Raw genomic sequence first — 15,029 nt, forward strand, 5'->3', positions numbered from 1 at the left:
ATGCCAGTGAATAAGTGAGGATGCTCACTTGTAAACTCAAAATCTAATGGAAAAGTCGGTTATATCTGAGGCCCTATTTAGAAGCCTTCCCTGTTTTCAATGTTCTCGAAACTTGCAGGGTATATTTGATTGATCTTTGAATGGGGAAGTTTATACAAACATTTATAGAGCGGTTTTTTGAATAACGCGAAATTTTTGAATGCAGTTTTCAATGGAATCAAACCACTAGGAGATGAAGCAGCATTTCCAAAGCTTATCATTTTCTTAAAATAATATTAGCTAATTGTGTGGATAGCATGCTATTTTAATGTTTTTATGACTCAGGCAGGGACATACTCCCTTAAGTGATCTCTTAAATAAAAACTCCTGGTACAGAGAAACACAAAGACAAATAGAAAACGTAGTGCCGTCATTGCATTTCCATGGTGACTCCAATTGCAATAAAACCCAGATCATAAGAAATTTTGTTTTTATATAATACAGTTGTGGTAACCTTTTTTCCATATCTTTACTCACGCCGACGTAGTTAATGCTTAAACTTGGGAGGTATTCCCCCTAAAAATTCCAGTCAAGCTACCTTAAAATGTCTGCGAAAAGATGCAATATCATGTGCATTCTTTACAAAGGCTGGCAGCGGACAGTTCCAGATATGGGATATAATGTTGGGAAATGAACCATGAAAGAACTTACTATTATAAGCGCTTTGTTCCACATTTACCCCCAATATTGCTAGGGTGGTAAGGAGTGACATGGGGTGTAAAAAAATTGCTTATGTAATTTGATCCATTCTCCTTGAGACATTTCAAGATTACTGTAAATGATTGTTCAATTTGTCTATGTACAAAAGAATTCATATTCACAATTTTAAGGTGAGACTTATAATCAGAATTTGTTCCCTTGCTCATTACTGTTTGTAAACCGTAATGATATAGCATCTTGTAATTTCTTTTTGAGTGTCTTGTTAACACCAATAAGTAACGAATTACAACATTTAAAATGCGACAAAATAAAGCACTTGTAAAGGACCAATAAAGTATTGGCTGGAACTAAGTGCTTAAGGCATCAAAGTGCAGTTATCTTAGTGTATGCTTTCTTTAGCAAAATATCCTTGAAGGATAATTGATTTTCCAAGTGTACATGTACGCCAAAAATCTTTAAGTGCTTTTTGAGACTAATGGAGATGTCATTAAATACATGTACTAGGTCATAAACGTAAGATGGGTTTCCACAAGGATCATCCCTTGCATCTTATCCCCATTGGCCTGAAGATACAATGTAATTGTGTTCAAGCCAGGATGAAATATTTCTCATGTCTCCATTTAAGGAATATTGAAGCACAAAATTAATGGGCTGCTGTCCAATGCGTATTGGGTAATGTCTTTTACATACACGTATAGTGACGAGACAGTAACTGATTAATTCATGTCATTCATAAAGGTGTTAAACAATAATGGACTAAGGAGACTACCCTGAGGACACCACAGCATAGAGGTGACCAGTTGGAGTATGAATCATTGCATTTCACTCTTTGTTTATGGTCATACAAAATAAAAAATATGATCTTCTAAGTTGAAGCACTGGCTCTTGTAAGCCATATGCTTTTAATTTTGCAAGGAGTAAATGCCTTTGGCAGATTGATGGCAGCCACACCCACATCTTTCTTTTCATCAAGGGTGTGTCTCCATATTCATCCGTTAATTTGGTCAACGTCCCTTGAGAAAACCAGACATAATATAGGTAAGAAAGTTGGTTGCAAAGGAAGTGTATACACTGTAGTTTATCAAACATCACTTTTTCGAAAAGGTTGGAGATTGCAGGAGAGGGTACTGACAGGTCGGTAATTGTTTTTTTCTGTCGTGGATATGGGTGACATTACTCATTTTCCATTTACTGGGAAGAGCACTAATGCCAATACAGTGATTAAACAGATTGGCTAAAGGAGTGGCTATGGCTGGAGCTGATAGTTTTCTGATCTTTGGGGAGAAACCATCAGGACAGGTAGATTATAAGTAATCTGTTACTGTTTCCGCAGTCATTTCCATAAGAGCAAAGTCAAGTATTTTGTTTCTAGTTGTTTATGGCATTTGACTTTGACATTCCAACCCAAAAAAACGACAATAAGTGCTTGTTAACGCAAAAGGTTCCATTATTTATAACAGTCCAACCTGTATTTTTGTTGCAGTGCCAGGTGGGCAGGAACTACAAGGACAACTTTTCGAAAAATTATGGGTGAGCATTGTGGGCATTGTGATCCGCAAAATTTTCACCTCCAACCGCATTTGACCAAGATAGAATCAACTCTACAAAAAAAACTGATTTTCTGGAGCAAATAGCGATTTTGCAATGAGTACATCCAGGCATATCTCATCAATGAAATCAATGACATCAATGACATCTATGTGTAATCGATGAGTAATTAATGGGTAATCAGTTGATTAGTCATTGATTATTGCTAATGATTAATTAGTAATCGATAGGCCACAAAATTTTCAGTCATTGATTACTCATCGATTGCATTGATTACTCATTAACATCATCGTGTGGCTGCAAATGACATTTGCAAGAGGAAATTAAAAAAAGGAAAACTCGTTGAAGTAACATAAATGACTTTTTCAGATTTTAATGGTTTAAACAACAACATCATCATTGGTAGTAACTGCTGCAGTCAAACTGGCTGAATCTTCTCTCTGGTGCCTGTTGTTAAACCAGACCTTGACTATGCTTGTACTCAGCTGGCTAAGTTTAGAGAATTCTTCAAGTACCCCTTATCACGCCATTTTAATAGCGTTTTGATACACCTAAGGCTCAGCATCTTTATAGCAATGTTACGCTGTTTTGTTATCATTATGAAATCAATGAAAACGTACAATCAAAAATAAGATGTATTTGTTGAGAGCAACGCTTTGTTTGCATAATTATGTCTAAGAGGGGATAGCTTATGAGTCTTCTTAGACGAGTCAGTCCCGCCTGCGATATAGAGGAGCCTCCGCCCGCACAAAGCGCATGCGTAGAACTCCATACCTAAGAAAATTTGGTAAACTATCCATGTGTGAAAATTTGGTTATGACATCACCGTCCATACCGACTCTCCGAGTAGAGGTAAGTAGAAACAAATTCCTCTCCTCTCCCCTAGAGAGTTTTTTCCCCTATTGTTTCAAAAGGCTTTAGAAATTATTGTCAAATCAGAATCTGCCAACTGAGCAAATATTTGGAGGATTTTAGGGGCCGACCATTTGACTTTTGAGGAAGTTAAGGGTGATTTCAGGAAAAAATATCCTACAGACTGATTTCAAGGAGAAAAGGCTTGCAAGGATATAACTGGGAAAAATAATATCCTGCACTCAGAAAAATATCGCTCATGACGTATATAATGCTGAAAAAAATTCTTACACTGCTATATGTCAGGGAAAAAAAGAGAGATTTGATTAAAAAAAAATTCTTACCCAAACTAAACTGCCCATACCCCCCTCCCCAACAAAAGACATATGGTCAAACACATAGGGAGTGGGGAAAGAGGCAGATTTGACACGTTAGTAAATGTCATCCATCAACAATGGCTGGCGTGCATTCATCAAGACTAAAGTTTTGTCTTTTGAGATTGAAAATATGCCGATAAAAGACACAAATGGAAAGAAAAAGTTCAAAAGAATGCTCAGTTTCCTTTCTGTTGACAAACCAGAGCTTTTCGCTTTGAAATTGTCTTTCAAGGAATTCACCCTTGTTTTCTTCACGGCAGATCGGAGCGCTTGGCTTGTTTTGAACCAACCAAGGTTTGTGAAGAAACTTGAGGTACATTCTGTATACTCTATGGTCAAGGAGAGTACGTTTTTAAAACGGAATCTTTGTATTAATCTTATAAAGGTTTCATGGACCTTCAATTCTACGTTTTTACATTGGTGTGAAAGAAAACCACAAAATGTGCATTTGAATGATTTTTTGCCATCTGCTCAACCAATTTAACTTGGGTGAACAGCTCTACGATCCAGTTAGTGTTACGCGAGTTGCTTTTTAGGATTAACTTATGGGTTTTTGAATCAAAATTTTCAAGTAAATAAGTTATTCATTGTCATTTCTCATTCATAACATTAGCTCAAAACATGATCGTGAGACTACAGATCGTGAGATTTCAAGACACACTTCAGACTGGCTACTCCCGATTCTTGCATTAAAACTAAAGTGTTGTTTTTGTACATAGTCCATTGAATTGCTATTCATTTTCTTATTCATTACTTGCCATTCAAGAATTTTGCAGTGTGCTGCTCTTTTTCCATAACTCATTCCCGAATTTAGCTGAAACCACTTGAATGAAGTTTGTTTACAGTTATTTGTTTACGACTTTATATTCTCACTGAAAAAGTGAGCTTATCTAAAATATGAAAGAGTTCTCCTCTATTCTAACGACAGACTTGTTGGCTTTTCTACCCCGAGTTTGCCTGTTGAGACTGCATTATAGTTATCAGTAGCGAAAAAGGTTATCGTTTGCTTTCCTATGTCTCTCCTCAAAGAAAACATCCACCTTACGGTAAAACTTTCTTACAGATATTGAGGATGTATAAATGTAAAGGCTACACATAGCTGTTCGTCCAGGCCCATTAAAAAAAAAATAGGAAAAGAAAAGAAAATATAATGGGCTTACAGGAACACAAAAGTCCCTAAGTCAGCCAAACTTTCCTTTTAGGTCTTCCGTTAAGACAAAAACACTGACCCTAGAAATCATAACCTGTAAATTTCTGCAACTGAAGAGACCTACAATTTCACAACTTTTTCAATTCAGGTTTGTTTGCGAAATATTTTTTCTTAATAGAGACCTTTAGCATCAGGTTTTTCATGGGAAACTGCAAACCGCAAACCGCAAAATGTCACGTGACCACGGCCTATTGGTCACATTTGCAGTTTGCAGTTCACATTTGAACCGCAGGAACAGCTTCCAGCAGTAAGTGATTTACAGCAAGGTTTTTTGCCACAAAAAATTGTACGGCCTCGCATTTAAAAGTATGAACTAGCTCTTTATATCCGTTTGCGATGTGTTTGTTGGATTTTTGATCTCGAATCAATGAATTATTGCTGATTTTTGGGCAATTAAAGTGATGCACTTCGACTTGATGAAAACAACATTGCGGCCCTACTAAACAATGAACGCGTAGTTCAAATCAATTTTATATTCCCTTCTGCCGTACTAACAAAGGAAAGTATTCTTTTCCAATCCAGATTTTAATTTTTCCTTCTATCTTGTTACTGAATACATAACTTAATTCAGTCTCTGTTTAGTTCCTTTTTTAACGTATCACTCCGCAAATTTCATTTTATTTTGCTTATTTCTTTGAGACTGGGGAGCTCAGGCTTCATAAAGCCTTCTGGTTTCTTCTGGGCTCCCTTGCAACCTTATTTTTCCTATGTATTCTTGTATTGTATTATATTTTGGCTAAATAAAAATGAACTGAACTGAACACCTTGCTAAAGTTTGAAATCTCAGCAACACGAAACTGGAAACGCGTAACTGCAGTTTGCAGTTTGCGGTTTGTGGTTTGCCTTATGCTAAAGGTCTCTAATCATTTAGCCCCTCCCTCTAAAGGTGAACTGACGCCAAAGGCTCCTTATTTTTTTTTTTAAATTTGATTGCTTTACTAATAAGTATAGAAACGCAGGCTTTGCTTTTAGCCCTGGCTAAATCCATGTATTAACTTCATTTACAGGTAAATATAGTCTTGTAATAGATGAGTAATCAATTGGTTACCAATAAGTAATCAATAGGTAATCAATTCAATGACATCAATGACTAATCAGTGACATTGTGATGTGAGAGAAGTTAGAAGATTACTGAAAAACTAGTTTTCAAGTAATTTTGTGTGCTTGTTTGTCTTTCGTGCTACTTCTTATTGTGAAATCAAGCAGTCAATTACTGTGTAGAATAAAATCCTGTTTCAGTCTTCACCAAGTCTTGTAGACGTTGTTAAGCCTTTTGTTGCAGCTGTTGCAACAACAATAAACCAGGAACAATATGCTAGCTCATAGATACTAATCAGTTTTAATGCAAGCCCGTTTTGGAAGCGTGTTAGGTACTCACTTTGACGAATTTCTCGCTAACTAGGTTTTAAGCACATTAACGTGGATGCTTATCTCTGAGCTGTACTGTACAGTACTGCTCAAAGTAAGTTGACAGTCACTCGCGTCTCGAGATTTGAGACTCGATTCTCGATTCTCGAAACTTTCGAGGATCGAGTCTCGCATCTAGAGGATCAAGTCTTGAGTTTCGATGATTTTTGCAGAGTGCCCATGCCAGGCTCGTGCATTCCTTGTCACTTTCTGTTGTTTGAACGAAACGATTTCAACACTCAAATGATCGTGTGTTAAAATCTCGCCTCAGCAAACAAAGTTTCCGGTGACATCAGCTAGATTTGCATAAAAGCCAGTTTTATAATTCACGGAGTCGCTGAGCCGTGTTTTCAAATAAACATGGCAAATGAAAGGTTACATAAATTATGTGAAATTGACTAATGGAAAATTTAATTACTCAAATGCTCATGAAAAAGTCGCTTTTTGTTAAAAATAAAGTTTTCCGTGATATTATTGTAGATTTGCATATTTACATACAGTAACAGCGTGACAAGCCACGGTACCAACTGAAACGCGCACGTGAAAATTGCGCTTTCTAGAACAAACATAGTTTTTATGACTTGATCAACATTATTAATATTTTACATATGCCAAACGCACAACAAGCCACTGAATCGCCGAGTTTTCAAATAAAATTATCGAGTGAAAGACTACATGTCCTAAGCCCCCTTTACATGAAAGAAGTTGAAGCTTGACAAACAAGCAAATTTAACAACTCAAATGTCATAATCTTCATCAAGATTTGCATAAAACCGCGACAAGCTTAATTCACAGAATGAATTGCCGAGCCACACCGTTCATCTGTGAAAATCTCAGAACATGGCGAGCAAAGGCTACATACACTGTACATGCCAGATAAATCTTTGAAAATGAAAATATCGATTTACACTTATTGAAAGCTTGCCGAACCCCAACAATTCAAACAGTTACAGAACACTGCACCACAAGCACTGATTGCAGTAGCCTGTGTAGCAGGCATTTGGAAGGGAAGGGAAAGGGAGTTTTAGGTGCGAGAGAAACGCGAGGAGGGAGGGAGGGAAACGCCTGCCAGGAGAACATTGTTTTTCTCGTTTTTAACATCCACTAGGTGAATGTTAAAATCCTGATTGGTCCGTCTTCAAAACATGTCAATCACAGCCTTAATACCTTAATCCGATTGGCTGAAATCAACATCACACTACTGAGTAACTTAATCGATCTTTCAGTAATCATTTAAAAATATGTTGTTAGTGGGGCGTGATGAGATTTCTGTATGGAATTCATCGTTTTAGAACGATTAGAAACTGAAGGTTTCTATTTCAGCTTGTTAGGAGAATAGAAGAAAGCAGTTAAAAGACTCATACTGAGGGTAATCCAGGGTTGAAACTTAGTAAAAATGAGCTCAAAAGGCTGTTTGAGTTTGCTACCAAGGAAACTCACTTCCTGTTCAAAGGTAACTTCTATGATCAGGTGGATGGTGTAGCCATGGGGTCCCCCCTTGCCCCTGTTCTCGCCAATCTCTTTATGGGTCACCATGAGAATATATGGTTGGATCAATATGGGGATTCAGAGGTATTATTCTATCGTCGCTACGTAGACGATACATTTTGCCTTTTCCACTCTGAACGGGATGCAACCCTTTTCTTCAATTACATCAACAATCAACACCCCAATATACGCTTTACAATGGAGCGGGAAACTGACCATGTTCTACCTTTCCTAGATGTTCTAATCAACAACACTGACCCACACCAAAGTGCAACCACCGTTTACCAGAAAAAGACTTTCACAGGTCTGCTCACTAGTTATCTGAGTTTTTGCCCCTTTACCTACAAATTGGGGTTAATCAAAACCTTGATTCATAGAACTTTTAAGATAAACAACACTTGGATGGGGTTCCATACTGACCTTCAAAAATTGTCTGTCATTCTGCGGAGGAATCTCTTCCCTGAAAACCTTATCAACAAATATATTTCTAAATATATTCAGACAGCAGTCAAGGGAGGGAAAACACAGCCCTATTCAGGAGTCAAGCCCCAGGAAACGCCTAAGTTCTTCTTCAAAATCCCTTACATTGGGCACTTCTCAGTCACGGCACAGAGGAGTATACGCAAACTTGCTAACCGGTTATGTAAACCTATTGATTTAAGGTTAGTCTTTACTACTTTCAAAGTCAGGAATCTTTTAAATGTGAAAGATGCTGTCCCTGAGGGGCTACGCACGCGTGTGGTCTATAAATTTTCGTGTGCAAGTTGTAATGCTTGTTATGTTGGTGAAACCAGCCGACACTTCTCCACACGAGTGCGCGAGCACTTACTTTCAGACAGGTCTTCGAACGTTTTTAAACATCTGCAGGGTTCAGAGTTTTGTAGAGCATCCTGCACACCGGATTGCTTCGAGATCCTGGACTCTGCAGCCACTAAGTACCAAGTGAAGCTTAAGGAATCCATGTTCATAAAATGGGAGAAGCCCGATCTCAACCAGCAGGTGAAACACATTAACCTGACTCTCTCCCTGTAAAGAACTAAGCGTCACTCATTTAACTTTGTTTTAGTACGCAATATTGACAACGCAATGTAACGAACTTTGTAAGATCGCGCGCGCTTTAAATTCAACGGCGATTTCAAAATATGTAACACTGAAGATGACGGATGTACCGTCGAAACATGTCTGGAAAATTAAAGAAAGTTGTTATGTTTATACGACTATCTATATTGTTGCTGCTATCTAGACCTTTTGGATCACTCATACGAAAGAAAAGACCTGTCAGCTAGATGAGTTTTGCTGACTGGTTTTGAGAAGTCTTGTCTCCCAATGGCTTGTTTAACTCACTAGAAGAGAGAAAGGAAAAATCGTGCTGCCTGTGTGCTTGTTATCTGCTGTTTGACCTCAAACGCCTACCACGCAGGCTACGCTTTATCAACGACCAGATTGTTGAAGACGAAGCGATCTATAATCCTTAGCGATTTTTGGTTTGAGGACTTCTTCTTGCTGGTTATAGGCGTTATAAAGCCACCAGGAACTTACTTTAATAATAATATTGATTGCAGAATTAGCCTTATTGTAGATCTTTGAAGTTCAACTCTTCTTTCCCCGCTACCAGTGTTCTTTTGTATGCTGCACTGGATCCAGTTCGAGAGTCAGCAAAGTGTTTGTAATTAATTTCTCCGACAAACACTGCATGCAAGTTGGGAAGTCCAACACAATACCTTCAGCAAAAACGTAATAGATTTATGCTGGATATTATATAACAAGCCAGGCATGGTTGCGACTTTCTTCTTTCAACGGACGACCGCATTGGTACTTTTTTTAATAGTACCTTCACTTCAGACTTTCTTGTTTTAGGAAAACAAAAGAAAAACAGTACGCGAAATACGACTTAAATAAGTGCATCGTGGCCAGACTTATTTGACAGCTAGTCATTCACAGTTGCATTATTTTTGCATACATAATTAGTAGGTGGGATGGCGAAAACAATGGTTTCCTGGCAGGCGTTTCCCTCTCTCCCTCCCTCCTCCCGCGCCCCTCGTGTTTCCCTTGCGCCCAAAAACCCCTTTTCCTTCCCTTTCAAACGCCTGCCATGCAGGCTATGATTGCAGGTGCGACTATCTGAACTGCTACGTGACTGTACAACATCGTTCTTAATTCAGAAAACCTAGCTTCTTGGATCCTCGATCCTCGATCATCAAAACTCGAGACTCGATCGTCGCATCTCGAGACTCGATCCTCGCATCTCGAAACTTGAAGCGTTCGTGCGAGGATTGAGTTTCGAGCTTCGAGTGTCAGCTTACTTTTGAACGGTACTGTAGTTTACCAGTTTTTCTTACCCATGGTGCTCTGCCGCGTACACTTCGCGTGCGAGAGCTCTGCTAAAAATTGCTTCGCTCAGAATAAGATAAAAAAATACAATTAAAACATGCCTATTTAAAAGTTATTTCAATAATGAAATACTACCTCTAAGTGCTATACAACATACAAATTAATTTTAAAAGTTCAATATTATTATTATTATTATTATTATTATTATTATTATTATACTACTACATGAGAAATTTCTGAAATTTGATTGGCTTAGAGCAGTGGTATTTCAGCTTAATTTGAAATACCTACATGTGAAAATTACAAACCTTGCGTGGATAGTAGTATAAACAAATAATAGCATGATTTGTACGTGATATGTGGCATAAATACCACTTGTGATATTTCTAAATTGTCTCAAATTTCACTCGCCTAACGGCTCGTGAAATTACATATAACAATTTCGAAATATCACTCGTGGTATTTATGCCAAATATCACTGCAAATAATGCTATTACCTATACAAATATTATCAGTGCATGCTATTAATCAGTTGCTTGCGAATCATGTGGCAAATCTGGCACATGCATAAATGGCTGTCCAAAGAGGCTACTCTTTGCACACCAGCCCATACCACAAACATGTAGCCTCTGCTCACAGGGTACTTCTATGGTCAATGACACTCAGAGAATATAGACCATGGAAAAGTTAATTCTTGTGGAGTTTTTTTTACAATAACATTGACAGTTTTTGACATCCATTTCAATGGAAGTTTCTTGGAAATTTACCTATACATGTACAAGAAAGAGAGAAACAATTTTCCAGTCATTTCCAAGCTTTTTACTCTTATTGACCATAGCTCTGGACCAATCAGCTTTCATTACTTTTTGGGGACCATCACTCTAAAGAAAAACAAGTAAGTGCATAGTATTGTTGTATGTTTAACAACAAAGAACTAATAAAGTGCAAATATTATAATGGTCATCCCTGACAATGTCTTTTAGCCGCACAAACCATGAATTTTGCAGTCAGGACATTTCTTTGTAATTTTATGGATAATTTTGAGGTTATTTACTGCAGCTTAAGTGAGAATAAAACAGAAAATAACTAAATAGATTCATTCTTTTTTTCTCATTCTACAATTTTCTACATTTGGAGTATACATTTGTTGTCACATAAACTCGTCATTTTGCTTACACAAGTGCATTAACTTTTTTCAAGTATTTTCCGGTATGTGAAGTTTTTTCCTCTATAAAGTGACAGTCCCATAAAAGTAATGAAAGCTGACCAATCAGTGCAAGAGAGATCACTCAGTTGGTGTAAAAAAACATTTTTCACTTATTTTTCATCCTATTTACGTACAATTTGTTTTGCTTTCCTCCCCATCCCACATCATGACACATACCTGAAGGTAGCATCAAGCTGCTGAGCAGCTGTACCTGCAGCAAGGTAGATGGGATATTGAGGCGCAGGACTCCATGCAATGTTTGCTGTCCTATTAACATCCTTGACTTTCATGTTGCCTACATAAAAACAACATCCAAGAGAGGTTTAACTAAGCTATACCCAAAAATGTCAATAACTTCAAAACACTACAACAGATTATTCTCTATTAACTTCAGCAAATAAGCCACAGAGTTCTCTAGTTTTATACCTGCAAGTTTGAAGTCAATCGTGACTGTAAAACTTGCTGCACGTAATGCTGGTCAAATTTAACCGTAAATGCAACGCTAACACATTTGTGCAAGTGGATGCTCAAATAGAGGAAGAGTGCAGAAGGCCTAACTACTATCTGCAAGGGTATTCTTGCCCAAAGCATTACTGCAAGAATCTGAGTAATCAGAAACCTACAGCAAATACAGTTCACAATACAAGAAGAAAAACTTTATGCTGAATGCAAGGCAAGGTTGAAGAACTTCAATTCATCAAACTTACCGGTACTTTGTATTTGTCCCTCTCTTTATGAAACCAATCAAAGCAAAATACCGAAAAATTCTGAAAATAAGCGCTGAGGCTTATATTTTTCAAAGGCCCTTTTTGAGGGGCTTATATTTGGAGGGGCTTATCTAAGGAGGGAAATTTGCATTTCAAAATCGATTGGGCTAGCTAGTAAATTTACTGTTTTTGCTTTGTTTACTTTGTATTTGAGGGCAATTTTCCAAGTACAAGCCCCCAGGGGGCTTATATTTGGCGGGGCAATTTAACAGAGGGTTTTTTGCATTACCGGTTTGGGGGGCTTATATTTGGAGGGGCTTATTTTCGGAATTTTACGGTATAGCATCTACAAAAAACACTCAAAAGTTTTTAGTGGCACAGGTTTCCATTTTGAGGGGAAACAAAGCCACCAACTCTGGTACTTCTAAACATCCATTTTTCAGCTGCACTGAAAGTCCTTGTACTTGGTAATTTATTCAAGCTTCTTAGACTTGTCATCACATTCTCAAAGGAAGTTTGCCACTTGGAGATAAAGAGGAAGAAAAATTTGACAGTCGTTGTATTCTTCTCATTAGGGAGTTTAAGATACGGCGACTACGGACTACGGCTACGGTTAGAGATGCTACTGCGCATGATCACAACCACGTGACTGTTCATTTTTCCCGCGTAGCCCTGTGGCTACGGTGAGTTGTTGAGCTATTTTGCGTAGTCAGGACTACGGAGAACATTTTGCTCATATTTTGCTGTCTCGGTAATTCAAGAATCTCGTCTTTTCGGAAAAAAGTTTTCAATTCACCTGCTTTAAGTGAGAGGGAAGCGAAATATGTAAGTTGTGCCTAATTTCTGCTCAGATTTACGCTTTTAATCCACTGTTGTGACTACATTTTTATGTAGCTAAAAAGCTTCAGATTGACGGCCGAGGAGAAGAGAAATTATGCAGGTAATTTACTTTCTCTTCGCACTTGAAAAGTTTCAATGTTTGCTCGAACTGATTAGTGTGTCTTTCTACTTGTGTAACCCTTGTTTATGCGAGTTTTTGTATCGCATTTGCTGAATGAAAATGATGTAAACATCTTCGAGACAATCGAAACTCGGCATTTCAATACTTCAAACTACCTCAGATCAGTAGTCGGAGAAATCCACCTTCTAAATCTAATAAATGAGCTATTACTATTTCTGTCTATTTCTTTAATATTTGACATAAGTATTCATGGGCAAAAAAAATTAAACCTGTGTAACCAAGACTTTGTTCACCAATTTCACCAGACGTAATTACATGTAACTGCTTCCTTCAAGTATGGAAGAATTTGTTCATTGTTATAAAGATAAGATCACATGCAAAACTGACTTGCATTTTTGAGAAATGTGATGAAAACAAGAAAATCTTCTCGTGTTGTTTCCCTCGCCGCCTCTTCTCTCGTAGTCAGGCTACTGTCTGTTGTGCAATCTTAACGTTCTATATTTGCACGACTCAACCCAGTGCTACAAACAAAGGACAACGCTCGTCCAGCCGTAGTTCGTAGTCTGCAGTCTCCGTATCTTAAACTCCCTATTATCTCCAATGGCAACCTGCCCATGTGAATGTGATGGCAAATCTAACAAGCTTGAATAAATTACTGTAAACTAATGTGTTAGCACTGCATTTTAAGGACGGGGATTTTTGGAGCAGTTATGTAGACATTTTTATTTTAAGTCGCAGGATTGTAGTTTTACAGAACCGAGATGTTTGTGGTATTTACAAATTGTCAGATAATTTCATTGTGGTTTGTGGTTTACTTACGTTGTTCTGTGCGGTGTTTTTGATAATTCTGTTAGTGCGGTGCGGTTTTGAGGTACTGAGGTACCCCCCCCCCCCCCCCCCCTCTTGAAGGTTAACTTTGAGCACCATTACATGCAGAGAGTTTTCGGTCCCGATTCACTTCAAACTAGCAGGTATAAAACTAGAGAGCTCTGAGGCTGATTTCCTGAAGTTAGAGAAAAATCTGTCGTAATGCTTCGAAGTTATTGACATGTTTTGTAAAAAAGCGGTTTAAAACATAATATGCCAATACCTCGAACGTTTTTATACCTACAAGAAAATAAATAACATTTTCTTTAAGTTCCACCATGTTAACTGAAGGATGCCAAAAATCATGGACATCGGGTAAATCATTCCTGCCGAAAAACGCGATTTAAAAACATATATAACCAAGGGCCGGGCCACCTTTAGCTTAAACCTACACGTATATATGAGCTTCATAGCGCGTTACTTACCGTTTCTTAGTGTATATCTTTAGAAAAGATTAGTAGCAAATAAACTGGAATAAAATTAAAAGCTGAAGCGAGGCACTGAGCTTATTTAAGAACAAATAGTGGAACACCAGACGTGTAAAGTTAACCGACTCCACACTCGGCAACGTGGCAAATAGTTTGGTTAGGACGTTATGTAAGCAACAGATTCATCTCCCAAATAGGTGACAACTTCATGTAAGCCTACTATTAATGTCAAAAATTAAATGTAGAGTGTGAACTGCGGACTGCGGACTGCGGATTGCGGACTGGGTATAAAATACGGACTAGGTATAAAACGTGGACTGCGGACTGGGTACAAAATACGGACTACGGACAACTTTTGTGAAAATGGTGCTCAACTGGTACAAGTAGGTAAGAAAAATTAAGATCAAAAGATCGCTAAGTGACCGATCGTTTATTACGTCCCGGGGGGGGGGGGGGGGCGAAGGTTTCGGAGGGGTGTACAATTTTCTAAGAGGCTTGACTTTGGGGGGTCAATTTTGAAAATGCACAGAATGTGAGGGGGGTCGAAATATTATTGTCAAACTCAAAAAACCGTGAACGCCTGAAAATTTTCGGGAATGTTGATTGTGTTCTGGCCAATCACAATAAAGTTCAGGATAGGCAAGCAAACGTCAAAACCACAAACTAATTACCGATGCTGTTTGCGGTTAGGTTATCTCACACCTCATTGGCTTATTTCTCGCATCACAATAACATTCCATGACTATTTCTGGTGTTCACGGTTTTATGAGTTTCACAGCTAGTAAGACAAAGGACTGGCCGAGTGTAGCTAAATGCCGTGGGTCGAGGGTCGTGGGTAGAGGTTTTGGGTCGTGGGTGTGGGTGTGGGTGTGGGTGTGGGTAATTGTCGTGGGTGAAAAAAGTCTTCAAAAAAAATTCTTTTTTTTAATTTAATAGCAAAAAGTTGT

General features: G+C 38.1%; 1 protein-coding gene across 1 annotated transcript in view; it reads right to left on the reverse strand.

Annotated features, from left to right (window-relative positions):
* LOC140933002 (protein transport protein Sec31A-like) overlaps positions 1–14,231 on the reverse strand; it is a 108,130-nt gene extending 93,899 nt beyond the window's left edge. The window contains exons 1-2 of the mRNA XM_073382509.1: positions 14,080–14,231; positions 11,297–11,414 (exon numbers count right to left, since the gene is read on the reverse strand). Of these exons, the coding sequence (XP_073238610.1) occupies positions 11,297–11,409 (113 nt within the window). The 5' untranslated portion in view covers positions 11,410–11,414; positions 14,080–14,231. The remainder of the gene's footprint in view (positions 1–11,296; positions 11,415–14,079) is intronic.
* Between the last annotated feature and the right edge of the window lie 798 nt (positions 14,232–15,029).

Source organism: Porites lutea, chromosome 4 (genome assembly GCF_958299795.1).
Source record: "Porites lutea chromosome 4, jaPorLute2.1, whole genome shotgun sequence".
Classification (NCBI taxonomy): Eukaryota; Metazoa; Cnidaria; class Anthozoa; order Scleractinia; family Poritidae; genus Porites; species Porites lutea.